The 23,320-nt window shown below is 38.0% G+C and overlaps 1 protein-coding gene across 1 annotated transcript in view; it reads left to right on the top strand.

Moving 5' to 3' along the window:
• DIPK1A (divergent protein kinase domain 1A) overlaps positions 1 to 23,320 on the top strand; it is a 148,642-nt gene that overhangs the window by 114,821 nt on the left and 10,501 nt on the right. Inside the window, exon 3 of the mRNA XM_004378742.2 lies at positions 19,338 to 19,445. Coding sequence (XP_004378799.1) covers positions 19,338 to 19,445 — 108 coding nt within the window. The remainder of the gene's footprint in view (positions 1 to 19,337; positions 19,446 to 23,320) is intronic.

The raw sequence follows: 23,320 nt of genomic DNA, 5'->3' as shown, positions 1-23,320 counted from the left end.
GTGTTAGTAAGACAGGACTGGATCTACAAGACTGGATTGTGTCCTGAGGCAATCTCTTGAGATATAAAAGACAGAAGTGAGCAGAGAGACAGGGGGACCTCATACCATCAAGAAAGCAGTACCTGGAGCAGAGCACGGCCTTTGGACTGGGGTCCCTGCGCAGAGAAGCTCCTAGTCTGGGGGAACACTGATGAGAAGGCCGACAGAGAGAAAAAGCCTTCCCCTGGAGCTGACACCCTGAATTTGGACTTTTAGCCTACTTTGATTGTGAGGAAATAAACTTCTCTTCCTTGAAACCATCCACTTGTGGTATTTCTGTTGTAGCAGCGCTAGATAACTAAGACAGAGGCTCTACAAATATTGTTTGCTAAAGTTTAATAGTGTGGATTATTTATAATAATATATTTTCTTCCCTTTGAAAGTTGACAGTGTTGCTTTTTACTTTCCTCTAGTTTTTCTATCTTAATAATTTAATATTTATTTTCAAAGTAATTACTGTCATATAGAAATTGTACAGAAAGTATAATCCATTCTAAAGATTTATTAGTCAACAAATATTTATTGAAACCACCTACTATGTATCAGTCATTATTCTAGGTCCTGGGGATACAGTGATAAGCAAGATATACGGAGTCGCCTATCTTAAGGAGCTTACATTCTTGTAGTGAAATATGTATAATATAAACAAAAATAAAAAACTTCAGGTACTGGCAAGTGCAGTTAAAAATGACACAATAGCAGTATTTAGTAGAGAATAGCTAGGACGTGCTACTTTAGCCAGAGTGGTTGCAAACAGCATCTCTGAGAAGATAGCATTTTGAATTGGAGCTTGATGAGAAGGAAGCAGTTGTGTGAATGTCTGCACAAAAAGCATTTAAGGAGAAGGGGCAGTGAGTGAAAATGCCCAGAGAGGGGAACAGTTTGGAGAATATGGTTGGTTTCATGTGTGGCTTATGGAAATCTGTCTCATCACTTTAGTCACATCATGTACATTTTAAAATCTTGGATATTAGTGGTACAGTCCACTGAATGTGAGGAACTTCTTGATTAGCAGTAGCTCAACCATGTTATGTCAGTCTATTAGGAAAATTGTAAGCTGGAGTCAAAGCAGCACCCTCACCTTTCTTGTGATGTACTGTATATGACTTTGAGTACTAAGTGACTTCATTTCATTGGTTTGCTATTAACTTCATTTTAAAAGTGAGAAAAGTATCTCCTCCCTACCTGCATCACAGATTTTATTAGGATAAAGTGGAATTGAACCAGTTAAACTGGCCTTCTATCATTGAATGAAGCTCTGATCTATCTATAAGTCCCTGACTTGATTTCGTTTGGCCTAGGACAAGACCCTGGTACCTATCATTGCTGTCATCGTACATGGTAATTCAGAAATTTTCCTGGAAGATTGCTTGGACTTTCCCGTTTAGCATTGTTTAGGAGTTAGGGATGACAGGTAGTTTAACAGAGTGAGATAAACAGTTTACTTCTGTTTAACAATCATGATCTACCTCGGCTTACATAGCTTTCTTCTTTTCTTGCTTTTCTTCTGTCTCTGTCTTTTTTCCTCTCTCTCCATGTGTATGTGTGAGGGGTCACATCTGTGGTAGTGGTTAAGAGCATAAGCTTTGGAGTAAAACACCTTTAGGTTTGGATTTCAGCTTTGCCATTCCTTAGTTATATAAGCTCAGGCAAATTACTTAGCCTCTGTAAAATGAGAATTAGTAATACTATGTCTCAGCAGGTGGTAGTGAGGATAAAATGAGTTCATGTATTGAAAGGCTTAACACCATCTGACACATACTAAGAGCTCAGTAAATTATTATTATATTCCCAAGTTCCTGCCTTTGAGTTACCTTATATTCTGATTGAAAAGATAAGACATATACATACACACACACACACACATATAACTCATTTTATGATCAGGTGTATCAGTCAGGGTTCAACCAGAAAAGCAGAACCAATAGGAGATATATATCAAGAGATTTATGGCAAGGATTTGGCTTACACAGTTGTGGAGTCTGGCTAAGCAAGCCCAAAATCCATAAGGCAGACCAGCAGGAAGGGTAGGCTGGAACTCTTGGACATGAGCTGAAGCTGCTATCTACAGGTAGAATTTCTTCTTCATCAAAGAAGCCTCAGCTCTCTTAAGGCCTTTCACCTGATTGGATCAGGCCCACCCAGATTATTTACAATAATCTTCCTTACTTAAAGTCAACTGTTTATGACCTTTAACCACATCTAAAAAATAGCAACACCTAGATTAGTGTTTGAATAACTGGGGATTCTAGCCTAGCCAGTATGACACATCAAAGACCATTACATCAGGTGATAAGAGTTTAGCTTGTATGCTAAATACAGAAGTTTAAAGAAAGAAGGCGTTGATGAATAGAGAGAGATCGTTGTGGGCAGAAAAGTAGAGAAAGTTTTCATAAAAAAGATAGAACTTCTTCAGGGCCTTATAAAATTGAAAGAATTTGGAAAAGCACTGAGGAGAGTTTTTCTCCTTCCAGTTACAATTACTAACAGTCTTGGCTTGGCACTTTCATCCCAAAGAGCAATATGCTGATTAACAGTAGACCTGAGAATTCCCAGAACTGTGCAGTGGTAGCCACTGAACCATATGGCCTTGGTCGTTGAGAATTTTGGCTGCCTATAAATTAATATATGTTTCCTTCTTTGTCTCTTTATATCTTATTTTTTAAAATATTAGTGTTGAACAAATTCAGATATGTATTTCATATAAATTATGTAGTGTGTGTGAATTAGTCTAGTAATCAGTTGTATTTCTTATTTCAACATTGGAAATCAGTATCAAATATTAGTATTATTTCCCTAAGATGTTTTCGCTAACCAATGACTAATTTTTGTCCAAAGATTTAGGATACTGCTATAAAGTTAATGGGATTCTTATCCAAACTTCAAGGGAGCTAGAAGCCAAAACTGAGATTAATTTTGCACATTGTACATTGATTTATACTTTGAACTCCAGTTTCTTGTTTTTAGTTTTTAATAAAAGTATGAAACTTTCCACTGTCACATCCATTATTTAGGGCTTGTCTTTAGTGAAATAACGTAATAGGCTTTTAGACTCTGAGGCAAGAAATGGAGTGGGGGTGATACACCTGGAGAGGCCAAGGTTAACTTGGGGAAGTTGTAAGGAATGAGAGCTGTGTTCTGCTGCTGCTTGTTTAGAGACAGCTCAAAACTAGGGCAACCACTAACTAACCCTAATTATGGGTTCTTGGAAGGATCCTTTTTTTCTAGTTGTACTTTTTTTCATTTTCCACCAAGCTGATTGTAATATGTTGTGTAGTTCACTGTACAATTTTTCTGATTGTAGAAATCACTAATTCATTCATTACTTCAACAAATCCTGTTTTGTACCTAACCATAAAGAAATTTTGCACAGTTTGACTCTCTATGTAAGATTCTCTTGACATAGCACTTTTCATTTGTTGGAGTCTTAAAGTAAGAAGAAGAAGAAAAAAAACAGAAGCAGTGGATGGGGGGTTTCCTTCTACAGATTTCTCAGAAGAGCATTATTTAATATTGATTTCTCCCAACATGTTCCTTTATGATTGAGTGTGCTTTTTCTAAGGTTTTACCTGAGTAATAAAGGGGAATTGCTATACTACTCTGATTAACCTTTGTGATATGAGCACACCCTTTAAAATGAAAGCATTGAAAGTTGAAAGAGCCTCTAAATTTTATTACACTTTGTTTTGAGATTCAGTTTTGAGAAATAATGGTTTGTTGCTTAAAGCAACTAGCTTAAGATAGACTGAATTTAAGATATTTAGAGCTACATTTTCCATTAGATAGTAATAAAAAACTGTATTCCATTTAGCTTTGAGTTTGCTTAGGATCAATTATTATTTGACTTGACAGGTTCATTTTGTGCTATTGTCTTATGTTTTCAGAATATACTGAACCAGTCCTACTTGGAACATACTGTTTTTAAAGTAAAACTTATTAATTTTTTCCATTAAAGAAAAATGTATTCCTTTTCCCTTTATGTCACCCTGGGTTAGGTTACCAATCTCTTCTTTGTGAACTTATAAAAACATACTAACTGAACAAGTTATTTCAAATCTTAAGAAAAACATAAGCTCTATTCTAAGGATAACCTTACTGGTTAAATTAAAATAACATTTCTAGTTGCCTTCATGTATTATACCATACATGCTTACCTTATATCATGTGATAGTCATTGTAATCCTGAGGCAGGTGGTATCATTGTTATCACTAGCGTCATTCCTGTGAAGCAATAAAGAGACTAAGGGTAAAGCCAACTTAGAAGAAATAAGCCAGCAATAAAACACCATATTATTTAGTTAAACATTTATTGTGTACTTACTAGCCCTGGTGGCGTAGTGGTTAAGAGCTCGGCTGCTAACCAAAAGGTCAGCAGTTCAAATCCACCAGCTGCTCCTTGGAAATCCTATGGGGCAGTTCTGCTCTGTCCTATAGGGTTGCTATGAGTCAGAATCAACTCAGTGGCAATGAGTTTGTTTGTTTTTTAATTTTTTTTGAATCTTTATGGGAGCAGATCACCAGGTTTTTCTTCCTGGAAATGATGGGTGGAACTGAACCGCCAACCTTTCCCATTTGCGCCACCAGGGCGTCTAGCACACCAGCAATTCCACGCCTCCATACGGTATATGAAGGAGTCCTGGTGGTGCAGTGGTTAAGTGCTTGGCTACTAACTGAAAGGTCAGCGGTTCGAACCCACCAGCCACTCTGAGGGAAAAAGGTGTGGCAGTCCGCTTTTGTAAAGATTACAGTCTTGGAAACTCTATGAGGGAGTTCTACTCTGTCCTGTAGGATCATTATGAGTCGGAATCAACTTGAGAGCAATGGGTTTACTAGCACTGTGCTAGAGCCTGAAGACACAGAGATAAGACATGTCCCTGCCCTGAAGACATATATGGTCTAGTGAGGGATAAAAAAAAATAAACAAGGAGAAGCACATAAGAGACTGAGAGTAGGGTTGCCAGATTTAGCCAATAAAAATACAGGATACCCAGTTAAATTTGAATTTCAGATAGACAATGAATACTTTTTGAGTGTAAGTATGCCCCAACTATTGCCAATAAACAACTAATTTTTTTCAGTATAAGTGTGTCCCATGCAATATTTGAGACATACTTAGACTAAAAAACTGTGGTTTTTACAAACTCAAATTTAACTGGATGTCCTGTATTTTACCAGGTAGCCCTAACTGATAGGGTCCCAGAAATTTTGAAGAATGATCATTGCAGGTAGAAGGAAGCATGTGCAACACTACAAAGATAGGAGATAATGCTAAATCCCAGGAACAGCATGACTGGAGTAGAGAGTGTGAGGGGCAGCTGTACAGAGGTGAAGTAAAAAAAAAAGCAAATCCATTGCTGTCAAATCAGTTCCAATACACAGCAACCCTTTAGGACAGAGTTGAACTGTCCCACAAGGTTTCCAAGGCTATAAATCTTTAGAGGCAGACTGCCACATCTTTGTCCCACAGAGTGGCTGGTGGGTTCGAACCACTAACCTTTTGGTTCGTAGCCAAGCACTTAACCACTGCACCACCAGGGCTCCTTGAGGTGAAGTAAGCAGGGTCAAAATCATAAAAGAGACTTTGTTAAGAAAGTTGTCCTTTATCCTCAGGGCAGTGTGTATAGTCAGTAGAGGTGTTTAAGCAGGGAAGTGACAGATCAGATTTATGTTTTAGTTAGTGTGTAGAGGGTAGGTTGGATGGGAGACCGGTTTTGTAGTTGTGGTAGTAATCCAAGCGCGAAGCGGTGAGGGCTTAAACTATAGCATTGGCAGTAGGATTGCAAGGGAAGAAACCTCTTCAAAGAATGTTAAGGAAATAATTTGATCACCAGTACTTGGTGACCGGTTGAATATGGGAGGATGAGGGAGAAGGGAAGTTCAGGACAATTCACTGTTTCTTCCCTCGGGATCCTGGGCGGATAGATGATGGTGCCTCTCACTGAAGTAGGGAATAAGAGAGGACAACCCTTGGAGGAGAGGAGAGCAGGAGATGGTGAGTTCACTTTCGTATAGATTGAGTGTGAAGTACGTGTAGGTTATCCAGATAGAGACAAGAGATGTCCAGGAGGCACCTGAATATTTATCTGAGGAGAGAAGTCTGGGAGGGAATAGAGCCAGGGTTGGTCAGAGCCATGGGAATATATCATATATATATCATATGATATATTCCCATGGCTCTGACCAACCCATGTATCACCCACGATGGGATACAAAGAGCCCAAAGAAAATAGAACAAAACCTTGAAAAACAACAGTATCGACAGTTGTAAGAAAGGAAGAGAACTCTACAACGAAGACTGGTAAGGAGTGGCCAGAGAAGTAGGAGAAAAACATGGAGAAGCTGTTAGGAAAGAGTGTTAAAGCAGTGTGATCAACAAGGACACGTGCTGAAGAGAGCCTAAGGAAGAACTGACATTTGCAGTTCAGAGTTCATTGTTACGTGTTAACAAGTATTTGCAAAATGTTAATAGGTCAAAAGTCAAAATGCATTGGATTGAGCTGGGATGAGAGAAATAAGGCGGACAACGAGTATAGACTACTGTTTCTAGAAAGTGTGCTGGGAAATTGTTTTAAATCGACCTAATCTGGTTTGGTCACACATACTCCTTGGATTTTGTTTGAAAGATAATAGTAGCCACTGAAAATGTTTTATATAGGTGAGGATTAACTACTCCCACATAACCTAATTGCTAAGTTATAATGAAAACAATTTCTGCTACACCTACAGGCATTAATTAAACACACATTTATTGCAAGCAGGCACAAAACATATAATCTATTCTGTAAGCTCATTAAACATCTAACTCTGTCCTGTAGGTATTCTGTGAGCTTGTATGAAAGATTTACTGAAAGCAGGAGCAACTATACTCCAGAGGCAGGCTTCTGGTACCTTTATAATTAGTATCAGGCAACTAGCAATCCTGAACCAATGATTCTCAAAATGTCCTCTCTTAGACAAGCAGCGTCAGTAACACCTGGGAATTTGTTACAAATGCGAATTTTTGGCTCCACCTAATATCTTCCAAGTCAGAAACTCTGGGGCTAGGGTGGCCCCACCAATCTGTTTTAATAAACCTTGCAGGTGATCTGAAGCTCCCTAAAGTTTGAGAACTTCTGCTATAAACCATTTAGCTTTGGCACTTCTCTAAAGATAAAGGCTATAGCCTCAGCTGATTCTTGTACCTTCTTCTTCTTGAAAGGGTAGGGAATGTCTGTTACATTTTAGTCAATCCACATAACTTTAACCAGTTGCTGTTCAGTCGACTCAAACTCATGGCGACCCCATGTGTATCAGAGTAGAACTGTGTTCCATAGGGTTTTCAGTCCTGATTTTTTGGAAGTAGATAAACAGGCCTTTCTTCTGAGGTGCCTCTTGGTGGACTTGAACCTCCAACCTTACAGTTAGCAGCCAAGTGTGTTAACTGTTTGCACTACTCAGGGACCCACATAACTTAAATACCTTTAATTTTACCAGTGATAGTCCATTTCTAACATTCATTACATATTTAACAAGTTGCAGATTTTGCCAATAAAACCCTAATTTTCTGATTAGCAACATCTCAGAAATTAATCAATTTTGATCAAGATATAGATAATAGAAGTGCTTATAGTAGCTGCCTCCAGAATATGGGCTGCTTGATTAGAAATCTAGCTGAGCACCCTGTGCATTTCCGATTCAGATATTAGAGGCACCTGGACTGTAACAAACACTCACACACACACACACACACACACACACACACACACACACGTAGCACTACATGTGCTGAAGAGCTTTAAAGTAAATTACAGACATTGTAACAAAAGGGAAGAAGAGAATCGAGAGGATTCTTGTGTATTTGTGTGTGTGTGTGTGTGTGTGTGTGTGTTGAGATGGAAAGGGAGGAAGGGAGCAAGTTGGGGAGAGGAAGCGAGACAAAGATATGGAGACTTAAGCATGTTTAATAGCTGAGAGAAGTCAGAGAGGTTGAAGATAGGCAAGAGTGCAGAGAATGGTGAAAACTCAAAATATCTGATGTTGGGGAGAGAAGAGGTGATGACTAGAGATACATGGAGGATTTCAAGCATTGTTAAGAACCCAACTCTGCAATTTTCTGTTTTTTAAAGGAGAAATTGATAAATTTGTCTGAAATACATTTTTTAGAACTTGAATCTAGGAAATTATTTAAAACCTAGTACTATACATCTGGAGTGCTGGTGGCACAGTGGTTAAGAGCTCAGCTGCTAACCAAAAAGGTCAGCAGTTCAAATCCAACAGCTGTTCCTTGGAAACCCTGTGGGGGAGTTCTACTCTGTCCTATAGGGTCGCTATGAGTCAGAATTGACTCAGTGGCAACGGGTTTTTGACTATACATCTATTCATTGTTATCGCCCCCTTGTGGTACAGTTCCCACAGTTTATTAAATTATTTCCTCAACATGGGTGGGTTTTGTAAAATATAGCTAGAGAATGCCATCTTCTGGTATTGTGATGTATGTGTGAACAAAGGGTGACTAATTAGTGGAATCATCATAGTAATACAATCTTAGGACTGGAAATACCCTTGACATTTTCTGCTGATGATCTTATTGTAAAGTTGAACGTTCTTTATAATCTGTGTATTTTTATTTCGAAGATCATGTTACTGACAGTAATTACAACTTGTGTATATGGTGGTGCCTGAAAAACAAAACAAAACAGTATGTGGCCAGTCATTCTTTTCATATAAGCACGTGGGAAATTTGCTTTTGGTTTGTGATGGAAGCCACAAATTGAAGAGCCTGTTCTTTGTGACTGCCTCTTTGATGCAGGGTTGGCTTGATGCCTTTGCTCAAAACAAGAATCTGACTCTTGAAGCTGAATGCCAGAGTAACTGTCTCTGCTTAACATGTTACTGATAAGATACTGGTTTGTGCCTTTTTTTTTTTTTTTTAAATGTATTAGATATTATGGAAAAGTTCTAATTTTATCCTCAATGAGATTTTAGAACCCAGAACCAAAACCAAAACACTGTGTTCTTTTTGTCCTTTATTTAACAAACATTTTCCAAACCCTTATATACCAAGCTCCGTGCTGTGTGCTAGAACAAGCATGGAGGAGGTTCAAAGACGAATGTGACTGAGTCTCTGCCTTCAAAGCATCTTACTTTCTACCAGGAAGGTAATATGAGTACAAATGATGTTAGATTTGGGAGCATAAGGAAAGAAGGGAGAAGGAATATAGGCTCATAAAGGAAATATACAACCTCCAGATTATTCTTTGGAAGTCTGGTGTTGTGGAAAGGTCCACATTTAAATCTTGGCCTACTGCAGAGTTAAGGATGGAGTTCCTCAGGATTCAGTAGCCAAAGATCAGGACGGTTGAAGGGAATAGTTCTTCATCCTATCCTAGAAGTTGTTGATAATAGAATGTTCTACTTCTAAATAAAAAACCAGTGTACACTTCATTCATTCATCCATTCAACAAGTACTTTTTATATGTAATTTATTATGTGTCAGGCATTGCACAAAGTTCTGTGGAAACATAGATGTAATTCCTGATCTTGCTTTGATTTGAGGGGAGAGGATGAATATAACCAGAGCTGTTTAGTGGAACACGAGGGAGGAGCATCTGACCCAGCCATTATTTAATCTGCTCTGCATTTTCCTTTCCAAGATAAATAATTCTGGTTCTTTTACTTTAATGGTTAAAAGCACAGGCTCTGGAGGCAGGCTTTCTGGGTTCAGATTCCAGCTTCACCTCTCATCTTCAAAGTTTCTTAACCTCTTCTTAACCTCTCTTGCCTCAGTTTCTTTATCAATAAAATGAGATAATGGTAATACTTCATAGAGACGTTGTGAGGATTAAACATATATACATGAAAAGCTCTTAGAATAATGTTGGCATATAGAAAACAATATGACACACACCCGTGTACCTACCATCTGCTTAAAAATCTTAACCTTTTGCCATATTTGCTTCATTTTTGAAAGAAATAAAGTATTGCAGGTACCATTGAAGCCCTCTTTATCCTACTTGATAGTCTCCTTCCTCTCTCCCCAGAGATAACCACCATCTTGAAATTAATCTAAGTCCTTGCTAGCTGTTATATTTATACTTTCATTGTATATTTGGGTGCATAAACAGTATTGCTTTGTATGTTTCTAAACTTTGTTAAATGGTACTGACCATCACAAAATTCTGCAGCTTTTTTTCACTTAACATTATGTTCAGAGTTTTTCCGTGTTGACATGTATGGACCTAGTTATTTCAGTTTAATATCACAATTTCTTTAGCCATTCTCTGTTAATAGGCATTTACGTTGTTACCAACTTTCCACTCTTATAAACAGTACTACCTCCTGGATGTCATCCTGAGGCTATCTTTGGTCTGTACCTGGTCTTGCTTTGGTTGGAGAGAAATACTTTTGGTTACTGATTCAATTTTTTTTTTTTTTTAAACTGTTTGTTAGTCTTATTCAGCTTTTCTCTTCCTTCTTATGTCATATTTTATTGTAGTTTTATGGAAAAACATTGTTCATGTCAAATGTATTGCTGTAAAGTTGTTTACATTATTCACTATCGCTACCCTTTTCTTTCCTGTTAATTGTGTTTGTGCCTTCTCTCTTTTTCTTGTGATCAGTCTTGCTAAAGGTTTATCTCTTTTATTCAAGTTTTTAAAACACCAACTTTTGGTATTATCTTTTTTTCCCATTATTTTCAGCTTTTATTGCTTCTTTATACTGTTTTGGGGGATTTACTCTCATTATTTATTGGTACTTTGGTTTGTGTGTGTGTGTATGTTTTAAGTAAGCCTCTTTAGTTGAGTGCTTGCTTATTATATTTAGCTGCTTTGTTTTTTTCGTCATTGCATTTAAAGCTTATAAATTTCCCTCTAAGAGCTGGTTTGGCTGTATCCCACAAGTTTTGTTATATATTTGTTGTTCAGTTCAAATACTCTTTATTTCCACTGTAATTTCTGCTTTAGCTCACAAATTATTTAGGAATATGCTTTTTAGTTTCCAAATGTGTCAGTATTTGTTTTTCAACTATTTTTAATTGTTGATTTCTTATTTATTTGTGCTCACAGAATGTGGTCTATACGATTTAAATTCCTTGGAAACCCTAAACTGTACCAGTGGGAGGCCGCAGAACTCACACCACCTTTGCCTCAGTGAAGAAGCATGCCAATGAAATTCCAGACCATCTGCTACCAAGCAGGGATGCCAAACAGATGGTTGTGCATTTTGTAATACCCCAGAGGTTGACCAGATGAAAGAAAGACACTGAGCATCTCCCCTTGTGGGCCTCCAAACTTGAGTCCAGGAGCTAGATTGCTCTATGAATACGTGACCTAATATTCTTTACATATGTATATATATACGTATATTTTTAAATATGTGAAATTTATTTTTTGTTTTGTTGTTGAGAATATACAGGGCAAAACATACACCAATTCAACCGTTTCTACCTGTACAATTCAGTGACTTTGACTGCATTCTTCAAATTGTGCAACCATTCTCACCCTCCTTTTCCAAATTGGTCCTCTCCACTAACATAAATTCATTGCCCCCCAGGCTTGTTATCTAATCTTTTGAGCTGTCAGTTTGATCCCATGTAGATAGTTCTTAAAAGAGCACAATTCTCAAGGCAGTTATTCTTTACTAGTTAAGCTAAACTATTATTTGGTTTTAAGAAGGCTTCGGGGGATATTTTTCATTTAACCTTTGAAGATTTTCTCAGGGCAATAGTTTTAGGGGTTCATCCAGCCTCCATGGCTCCAGAAAATATAGATTCCATGAGAATTTTAAATTCTGTTCTACATTTTCTCCCTTTTGATCAAAGATTCTTCTATAGAATCTTCTATCAAAACTTTCAGTAATGGTAGCCAGGCACCATCCAGTTCTGGTCTCATCGCAAAGGAGGCAGTTGTTCATGGAAGCCATTAGCCACACATTCCATTTCTTCTTCATGTTCCTGACTTCCCTTTCTTTCTTTGTTGCTCCAGGTTAATAGAGACCAATTGTTGTACCTTGGATGGCTGCTTGCAAGCTTTTAAGACCCCAGGCACTATGCAGCCAACTAGGAGGTAGAACAGAAACACTAAAAATTATATTAGGCCAGTTAAGTGGAATGTCCCATGAAACCATGACCCCAAACTGCCAAACCAAGAAACCAAATCCCATGAGGTATTTGGTTGTACATAAGCAGCCTCAGTAACCGCTATACTTTTTGTTTTTTGTTGTAAATATATCTATCACCCAACTTTTGCCAATCAACTTTTTACAGGTGTACAACTTTTGTCAGTAATTACATTGATTGGCTCTGCAACCCTACCTTTAATCAGTGCAATTTATCCATCACCATAAACCAAAACACAGTACTCCATAAGCAATAACCCTCCTTTTCCCCCTTCCTCCTGCCCCTGGTAACACTAATAAACTTTTGTCTCTATACATTTGCCTGTTTTTGTTTTTTAATATAAGTGAAGTCATACAATATTCATCCTTTTGTGATTGACTTATTTCACTCAACATAATGTCTTCAAGCTCCGTCTATGTTGTAGCATGTATCAAGACTTCTTTTCTCTTTCTAGCCAAGTTGTATTCCATTGCATGTATGTACCACATTTTGTTTATCCATTCATCCATTGATGGGCATTTAGGTTGTTTCTACTTTTCGGTTATTGTGAGTAATACTGCAGTGAACATTGGCGTATATATGTCTGTTAACGTTGCTGCTTTGTAACCTAATATTCTTGGTTATATTCATAGCAAAAGGAGAAAATAGTACATGGTCAAGGGCTCACCCAGGAACTTTTCTGCTATTGGTAATTGAAGGGCAATAGCTCCTAGGTGTTGGCACTTTACACATGAGTAGGGTAGGGCGGAGCTCTTGATCGCTATCAGGACTATTCTTATCCTCACAGCACACTGTAGGAAGTGTTGGTAGGAAGGTTTAGTAAAGTCTGAGGAGCCTATGCTGGTCTCTCCAAGTGTTGAGTTCTTATCAGAGTCCGCTGTGTTTTGGCTATTTCCTTGGGGTCATGAAAAATTTAAGCCCCCCAAAACCAAAGAAAATTATGTCAGTCCCTGTCCCAAACAAGAGGAAACCCAGTGTTGGACCTCTAATAAGTCACAAGGTCCCAGGAGCCTGAGCTGGGCAAGATTGATCTGTGAGCAGCATGATGTCATTAGGCTGAAGGAACCAAACAGAGAGAGAGAATTCTGCGAAAGGGCAATCGGAAGGTAACTGAGGAAATCAGATGTCTTAGTTAATCTAGTGCTGCTGTAACACAAATACCAGTCTAGGAGGCGAGAAGTCCGAATTCAGGGTGATAGCTCCAGGGGAAGGCTTTCTGTCTCTGTCTCCTCTAGGGGAAGGTCCTTGTCATCAGTCTTCCCTGGTCAAGGAGCTTCTCAGTGCAGGAACCCCGGGTCCAAAGGTCGTGCTCTGCTCTTGGCACTACTTTCTTGGTGGTATGAGGTGCCCCTGTCTCTCTGCTCACTTTTATCTTTTATATCTCTAAAGACATTGACTTAAGATGCCAACTAATGTTGTAGATTGAGTCCTACCTCATTAACATAACTGCTTCTAATCCTGCCTTATTAATATCATAGAGGCAGAATTTACAACATGTAGGAAAATCGCATCAAGAGACAAAATGGTAGACAATCACACAATACTGTGAGTCATGGCCTAGCCAAAATGATACACATTTTTGGGGGACACAATTTGATCTATAACATCCGAAGAGCAAGAAGGCCTAAAGTAGAGATTGGAAGACAAAGACAGAGGAATTCTCTCAGTTATAGGAGCATAAGAATAGCCATGTTTAAAAATTGTGGTTAAAATATATAAAACATAAAATCTGCCTTTTTAACTATCTTTTAGTGTATAGTTTAGTGACATTAATTATATTCACAATGTTGTGCATCCATCACCACTATATATTTCCAAAGCTTTTTCATCACCCCAACAGAAACTCTGTAACCATTAACCTTCTCTGCTCAGTCCCTGGTAACCTCTAATCCACTTCCTGTCTTTATTAATTTTGCCTATTCCATATTTCACGTAAGTGGAGTCATACAGTATTTGTCCTTTGGTGTCTGATTTATTATTTCACTTAGCATAATGTTTTCGAGATTCTTCCATGTTAAAACATGTATCAGAACTTCATTCCTTTTTTATGACTATATAATATATCATTTTATGGATATAACACATTTATCTGTTGATAGACATTGGGGTTGTTTCTACCTTTTGGCTATTGTAAATAATGCTGCAGTGAACATTTGGTGTACAAGTACTTGTTTTGAGTCCCTATTTTCAATTCTTTTGAATATGTATCTAAGAGTGGAATTACTGGGTGGCCATAGCCTTTTTATTTTTCTTTTATATCAGTTAATTCCTTATTTCTGCTTCCCTTAGATTTAATTCTTTTTTTTCTAATTTCTTGAAAGTTTAATTCATTTATTTTGTTCTTTATTCTTAATTAATAAAGACTGGATTCTTCTGTAGTCGTTTTTTTAAAATTTATCTTGTAGTTTCTGATACATATTATTATTTCCCAGACACTCTAAAATTTCAATTTGGGTTTTCTCTTTGACCAAGCAATTTTTTTTTTTTTATTGTACTTCAGGTGAAGGTTTACAGAACAAATAGTTTCTCATTAAACAGTAGTACACATATTGTTTTATGACATTGGTTAACAACCCCACATCATGTCAACCCTTTCCCTTCCGGACCTTTTTTTTTTTTCTGGTGAAAATATACGTAGCCAAAGATACACCATTTCAAAAATTTCTACATGTGCAGTTCAGTGCCATCCACTGTACTCTTCCAATTCTGCTGCGATTCTTACTTTAGATGAAGGTTTACAGAACAAAATAGTTTCTCATTAAACAGTACACATGTTGCCCTATGACAATGGTTAACAACCTCACTACACATCAACACTGTCCTTATGCAACCTTGGGTTCCCTATCACCAGCTTCTCTGTCCCCTTCTGCCTTCTAGCCCTTGTCCCTGGACTGCTGTGCCTCATTAGTCCTGTTTTGTTTTATGGGGCTGTCCAGTCCTCGGCTGAACGGTGAACCTTGGAAGTGACTTCACCACTGAGCTAAAAGGGTGTCTGGGGGCCATACTCTAGGGGTTTCTCCAGTCTCCTTTAGGCAAGTAAATCTGGTCTTTTTTTGTGTGTGTTAGAATTTTGTTCTACATTCTTCTCCAGTTCTGTCCAGAACCCTCTGTTGTGATCTGTGACCAAACAATTTTTTAAAAATTAAAAATTTTTCCACATAGTAGGATTTTTTTTGTTTGTTTTTAAGGCTTTTTTAAAATTTTTATCCTATTTTGATCAGAGAATATTGTTTCTACCATTTTTACTAGGTGGACTGTATTAAAGTTTTGTTCTAATTTTCTGGATGTTCTAAGGGCATTTGAGAATAAAATCTGTTCTGTGCTCTCAGGACAGTTATATCTAACTTATTAATCCGGTTACTTAGTTCTTCTATATGTATTTGTAAACTTCTTTATCTGTTATGGACTAAGAAAAGTGAATTAGGGTCTCCTACTTCTAATACAGAGCCCTGGTGGTGCAGTGGTTCAGAACTTGGCTGCTAACCAAAAGGTTGGCAGTTCAAATCTACCAGCTGCTCCTTGGAAACCCTATGGGGCAATTCTGCTCTGTCCTATAGGGTCACTATGAGTTGGAATCAACTTGACTGCAACAGGTTTGATTTTTTGTTACCTCTAATGCATTTCTCTTTGTTTCTGTTTATATATTCCTTATAGTTTTTGCTTAATGAATATTTGTGCTGCTTTATTTATAGAGATTTATGACTGTAGGGTCTTCGTTGTGGATTGTACAATGGATTTTATTATTATAAAGAGCCTTTTGGGGACCATATTTAATGCTTTCCCTCACCCCCCAACCCAAATGCTACCCTAGTCTGTTATGAGATTGTGACTTCATTTTTTTTTTTAACTTGTGTTTGACCATCTTTTATTTTCAACTTGTTTGATGCTTTCTGTTTTCTGAGCATGTTTTTCTTTCAGTAGGTAAACTTAGCCCATTGACATTTTATAGATTTGACTTAGTTCCATATCAGATTGTATGGTCTACTTTCTGTTTTTAAGAATTCATTTGCTTTGTATCTTTCTTTAGAGGGCTTTTTTTTTTTTTTTTTTTTTTGCTTTTTGTTTATTTTTTCATGTTCCTTCTGATACCTTAGGAAAGTTATATCTGTTTTTAGTTCTTCTAGTAGTTACCTTTATAGCTATTACTCTAAAAAATGTACTTCAGCCTCCATTTCTTTAGAACATATCTATTTATTACCCACTATTAGGAATGGAAGGAAACTCTGGTGGCATAGTGGTTAAGAGCTATGGCCGCTAACCAAAGGTCAGCAGTTCAAATCCACCAGGCACTCCTTGGAAACCCTACAGGGCAGTTCTACTCTGTCCTATAGGTTGGCTATGAGTTGGAATTGACTCTGGCAATGGGTTTGGTTTTGGTTTTTATTAGGACTAGAAAGGGGTTCTGGTGGTGCATGGTCAAGTGCTTGGCTGCTCACCAAAAGGTCGGTGGTTCCAATCAACCAGCTGCTCCACAGGAGAAAGATGTGGCAGTCTGCTTCCGTAAAGATTTACAGCCTTGGAAACCCTATGGCACAGTTCTGCTCTGTCCTGTAGGGTTGCAATGAGTCAGAACTGACTCAACGGCAACAGGGTTTTTTGTTATTGTTGTTAATAAGGAACCTAATGACAAAGTTACTGTACTTCCAGCCATCCCATGTCCTTTGCCCCACCTAATTTTAATCAATTATATTATTATTGTTAGTTCTTCTAATGATTCTCTCTATATCTTTAAATATACTTCTATCTCTGTTAACTTAATTTTAAGATGTAAAATTATCTTTTGACCTCACCACCCACTGCCTTCTCACACCTCCCCTTCTTGATTTTTTTAAATTTTATTACTTTTACTGCCAAAGTTTAGTGTAACATCAGTGTAACACTGATGTTGTGAACAATATCGAATAGTAATTAGGAGCATGGGCTCTGGAGCCAGAATGCCTGGGTGGGAATCCTGGCTTTATCATCTTGTAGCTGTGTGACCTTGAGCAAGTTACTTAAAAGATATTTCCTTTTCCTTATGTTACATATCATAGCAGTGGGCTCTACCTGAAGGATTGTTGTGATAATAATAAATGTATAACACTGGGATAGTGTCACACATAGTGAATATCCAGTAAATATCAGATATTGTATTAACAATCATTATAAATCCTCTTTCCAGGGTTGCTTTCATCTAGACCTTCATTTTAATTGACTTCCAGGTTCAATTTCTCAGTTCATCTTTTGGTTGGCCGAAATTCATTCTCTAATAATTTATTTCATGAGATGCTGATGAGAATTGTATTTTCTGATCCTTACATGTTCAAAAACATTTAATGACTTGAAAGAAAGTTTGGCTACATACAATAATAATAGCTGTTATTGAACACTTGTTAAGTCACAGGTGATCTGTATTTATTATCTCATTTCATCCTCATAATAATGCTATAAATTAAGTACTCTTAACATCCTCTTGTACAGGTGACAGGATTGGGGCGTAGACAAGGCACACTTTTCTTTCCCTGGCAACACAGCACTGTTGTCTACACTGAATGTGGCTGTGGAGAAATCTGAGGCCAGTCTAATTTGTTTCCCCTTAAAGATGTCTCAATCTTTTTGCCTAGATGCACAAAGAATTTATTTTTGAAGTTCAGTAAACTTCAGTGGGATATGTCACAGGGATTATTCTATGTCAGTTTTTCTTGTGACATGTGCGTTTTTGATCTGCAGATTCAAATGTTCTTTTATTATATGAAGTTTTTTAGAATTCTGCTTTGAATATTTTTTTCTGTTCCACTTGTTCAGTTCTCCCTCATATGAATATGCTGGATATCCTTTCTCTTTTTGTAGCTTTACCTCAAAGTCTTTCTAATTCTTTTCAAATTTCTGTTTCATTTAGCTTACTTTTCTCAACTAGCCCTCGTTTATTTTTCTGTGTTTTGTCCTTGTCTGATGTATCTATATATAGATGTGGCTTTCGTTTCTGTGATTTTTTCCTCCTTTTCTGAGTTCTGATAGCTTTCTTTTTTTCATTTCCTTCTGTTATCTCGCCATTACTGCTGCTTTGGTGTTGTATTTCAGTGTGTTTTCATTAAGCCCTTTGAATTCATAGCAATATATTTTGTCTGTTTTATGACAGCATTTTCCATTATCTGCCATTTGCTTAATTTGTCATTTGCTTTTACTATCCCTTTCCTCCTTTTTCTTGTAGATTTGGTATCTAGATCTCATGCATATTTTCATCAGGGTGAAACGAGTTCTTCCTCAACCAGCTATTGATAGGTAGCCGCTAGGGTAGCGAACTGAGCTAGCAGTGAAGCTGCTTGTGGCACAGAGGTGTGTGTGTGTGAGAGAGAGAAGGTGAGACAGACAGAGACACACATACAGATTAGTTTAGCCGGTACATCTCCCCAGCAACTATTGGGCTGATCATAACGTGGAGTGTTCTCAGTCCCTATTTAATAAACAGACTGCCTCTATCAAAGGTAATGTTTTTAAGGATTTTATTTATCATTCAGCCCTGCCAGCCCTGCTACTTCATGATGCCAAATAGAGACCTGGGAAGTTCACACAGACAGCTTGTGCCCCTTAAACCTTCATTGCAAATAGGGCAATGGTTCTGCTTCTCAGACGTACCACCTACTTGATGCCCTTCCAAATTTGTCTGAGAACTGAGGCCACCAAAAGTATTTAATCTCAGCACACTCCTGGGCTCTGTTGTAATATTCACTGATTTGACAGGCCATCCTCATTTATTGTGCCTTAGGGTTATATTGGTGCCTTATTATTTCACTGATACCTTATTTTCTTTCTTGTTTCGGGGTGATCTCAAGGATGACAAGATGACAGAGGTTAACTTTCTTTTGTTTTTTAAAAAATAAATTTTGTTTTTATTTTATTTTTAAAATCAGAGCATTTTTAAAAATAGGATGCCTGTATTCTTGACGAATGAGGTACCATACAACTTCAGACCATGTTAAGTGCAAAAAATAGTTTCAAAATTCTATGCATACCCCAGTAGGAGTGAGCTCTTTCATCACCGTACAGCTAGTAAGTAACAGAGCTTGAATTCAAATCCAGGTCTGTTCAAATCCAAAGCATGAGTTCTTTTCATCATGCAGCTTTCTCTTAAAGATTACAGATATCTCTTTATGGTGTCTTTATTATGTTTCTTCTTATGAACATTTTTATGTTAACAACCTTTTTATTTTCTGTTTTTTAGTGTGACAAGTACAAAACTGGAGTTATCGATGGGCCTGCATGCAACAGCCTTTGTGTTACAGAAACTCTTTACTTTGGAAAATGCTTATCAACCAAGCCCAACAATCAGGTATGAACACTATGCGTAATCCTTCCAAGTTGACAGTGCTCTCTTCGTTTCACATTAAACTAAAGTCATATTAAAAGAATTCTTGAATCAGAGCTTTGTGTTGTCGTTGTTGTTAGGTGCCGTTGAGTCGGTTCCAACTCATAGCAACCCTGTGTACAACAGAACGAAACACTGCCTGGTCCTGCACCATCAACACAGTCGTCGTTATGCTTGAGCCCATTGTTGCAGCCCATGTCAGTCCATCTCATTGAGGGTCTTCCTCTTCTTCGATGACCCTCTACTTTACCAAGCATGATGTCCTTCTCCAGGGACTGATCCCTCCTGATAACACGTCCAAATAATGTGAGACGTAATCTCACCATCCTTGCTTCTAAAGGAGCATTCTGGCTGTGCTTCTTCCAAGACAGATTTGTTCATTCTTTTGGCAGTCCATGGTATATTCAATATTCTTTGCCAACACTGCAGTTCAAAGGCATCAATTCTTTGGTCTTCCTTATTCATCGTCCAGCTTTCACATGCATATGAGGTGATTGGAAGCACCATGGCTTAGGTCAGACGCACCTTAGTCTTCAAGGTGACATCTTTGCTTTTTAACACTTGAAAGAGGTCTTTTGCAGCAGATTTGCCCAGTGCAATGCGTCTTTTGATTTCCTGACTGCTGCTTCCATGGGTGTTGATTGTGGATTCAAGTAAAATGACATCTTTGACAACTTTAATCTTTTCTCCATTTATATATATTTATATATATATATTTCAATACCACTTTATTGTGATTTAGGTGAAAGTTTACAGAACAAATTAGTTTCCCATTCAACAATTTACATACAGCTTGTTTCGTGACATTGGTTCTAATCCCCTCAGTGTGCCAGCATTCTCCCCCCACTTCCTCCCTAGGTTCCGTGTTTCCACTAGCCGATCTTTCCTGCCCCTACTTGCCTTCTGAACTTTGCTTTTGGGCAAATGGTGCCCTTTTGGTCCTGTATAGTTGATCGTTCTGAGATGCAGTTTCCTCTCGGGTATTATTGTTCACTTCATAGGACTGTCTGTTATTTGATTATAATGTGATCTCTGGGAGTGGGTTCAGTTCCAAGTTTGAAGGTGGCTAAGGGCCATAGTCTTGGGGGTTCTAGTAGGCTCTATCAGACCAGTAAGTTAGGTCTTATTTACTAGTTTGAATTTTGTTCTACATTTTTGTCCCACTCTGTCCAGGACTTTCTGTTACGTTCCTGGTCAGAGCAGTAGGTAGTGGTAGCTGGGCACCATCTAGTTTTTCTGGTCAGAATAGTGGAGGCTCTGTGGTTCATGTGGTCCATTAGTCCTTTGGACTGATTGTTTCTTTGAGTCTTTGGTTTTCTTCACTCTCTTCTTCGTATGGGAAGAGACCAATTGTTGTATCTTAGATGGCTGCTTGCAAGCTTTTAAGACCCCACTTGCTGCTCACCATGGTAGGATGTAGAACCTTGTCTTTATGGGCTATGTTATACAAATTGTCCTGGATGTCCCCTGAGGCTGTGGTCCTAAACTCTAAACTCCAGTGATTCAATCCTGTGAGGTGTTTGGTTATGGCTAATAAGTTTTCATTACTTGTGCCCCCTGTGTGCTCTGTTGTATACATGAATATGTTTGCAGTACATATAGATATGAATGTAGAAATGTCTCTTGCCTAACTTATACATGTTCATGGGTATACTCCTCTGCGCCATCCTACACCCGTTCAGCTTACATATCTACTTATGAATCCACTCAGAAATTGTTTGTTATTTCTGTCGTTTGCTTGCTGAAAGTGAAGAGGACTTGAAGCACTTACTGATAAAGATCAAAGACCATGGCCTTCAGTATGGATTACACTACAGCATAAAGAAAACAAAAGTCCTCACAACTGGACCAATAAGCAACATCATGATAAATGGAGAAAAGATTGAAGTTGTCAAGGACTTCATTTTACTTGGGTCCACAATCAATACCCATGGAAGCAGCAGTCAGGAAATCAAAAGACGCATTGCATTGGGCAAATCTTGCTGCAAAAGACCTCTTTAAAGTGTTGAAAAGCAAAGATGTCACCTTGAAGACTAAGGTGTGCCTGACCCAAGCCTGGTATTTTCAATTGCATCATATGCATGTGAAAGCTGGACATAAGAAAGACCGAAGAACTGACACCCTTGAATTGTGGTGTTGGCGAAGAATATTGAATATACCATGGACTACCAAAAGAACAAACAAATCTGTCTTGGAAGAAGTACAACCAGAATGCTCCTTAGAAGGAAGGTTGGCAAGACGACGTCTTACATACTTTGGACATGTTGTCAGGAGGGATCAGTCCCTTGAGTGATCCTCAACGAGATGGATTGACACAGTGGCTGCAACAGTGGGCTCAAGCATAACAACGATTGTGAGCATGGTGCAGGACCGGGCAGTGTTTTGTTCTGTGGTGCATAGGGTTGCTATGAGTCGGAACCTACTGCAAGATTGTACATGTAACAGTATTTACCAGTGTTGCCTATTACTCTTTTGTACTTCTCAGTGTCTTCGTTTGCCTTGGTGCTGACTTACCCCATATTGTTTATTGTCTTTCCCTTCAGAGTTAGTGTGTGTCTACTATTTAGTGATTTTCTCTCCCTCCCCCTCTTATTCCTGGTAACCATCCAAGAAGGTTTCTTTTTGTATGTAAACCTTTTCTTAACTTTTTATAATAGTGGTCTCATACAATATTTGTCCCTTTGTGACTGACTTATTTCACTCAGCATGATGTCCTCCAGGTTCATCCATGTTGTGAGTTGTTTCACAGATTCATCGTTATTCTTTAATGTCACTTGTATTCCACAGTTTGTTTATCGATTCATCCATTGATGGACACTTAGGTTGTTTCCATCATTTTGCTATTGTGAATAGTGCTGCAGTGAGCATGGGTGTGCATGTGTCTATTGGTGTCGTGGCCCTTATTTCTCTAGGGTATATACCTAGGAGTAGGATTGCTGGATCATATGGTATTTCTATTTCTAGCTTTTAAAGGAAGTGCCATACCATTTTCCACAGTGGTTGTACCGTTTTACAGTCCAACCAGCAGTATATGAGAGTTATAATCTCCCCACGTCCTCACCAGCATTTGTCGTTTTCTGTCTTTTTGATCAGTGCCATTATTGCCAGGGTGAGATGGTATCTCATTGTAGTTTTGATTTGCCTCTATTTTTTCTTCCATGATCTTTATAATTTTAAGTTTTACATTTAGGTCTTTGATCCATCGTGAGTTAATTTTTGTGTATGGTGTTGAGGTATGGATCCTGTTTCATTTTTCTGCAAATGGATATCCAGTTTTGCCAGCATCATTTGTTAAAGACAGTATCTCTTCCCCATTTAATGGATTTCGATCCTTTGCCAAAGATCAACTGTCCATAAGTGGAAAGCTTTACTTCTGGGTTCTCAATTCTGTTCCATTGGTCTGTGTGTCTGTCATTGTACCAGTACCAGGCTGTTTTGACTACTGTGGCTGTATAGTAGATTCTGAGATCGGGAAGTGTGAGGCCACCTACTTTGTTCTTCTGTAGTAATGCTTTGCTTATTCAGGACCTCTTTCCTTCTCATGTAAAGTTGGTGATTAGCTGTTTCATCTTGTTGAAGAATGTTGTTGGAATTTGGATTAAGATTGCATTATATCTGTAGCTCTCTTGGCGTAGTATTGACATTTTTACAATGTTAAGTCTTCTTGTCCATGAGGATGGCATGATTTTCCATTTATGTAGATCTCTTTTGGTTTCTTGCAGTAGTGTTTTGTAGTTTTCTTTCTATAAGTCTCTTACATCCCTGGTTAGATTTATTCCTAAATATTTTATCTTTTGGGAGGTTATTGTAAATGGTATTATTTTCCTGATTTCTTTTTC

The sequence above is a fragment of the Trichechus manatus genome, unplaced genomic scaffold (assembly GCF_000243295.1).
Source record: "Trichechus manatus latirostris isolate Lorelei unplaced genomic scaffold, TriManLat1.0 scaffold00058, whole genome shotgun sequence".
NCBI lineage: Eukaryota > Metazoa > Chordata > Mammalia > Sirenia > Trichechidae > Trichechus > Trichechus manatus.
This window is presented reverse-complemented; position numbering and strand designations above follow the sequence as displayed.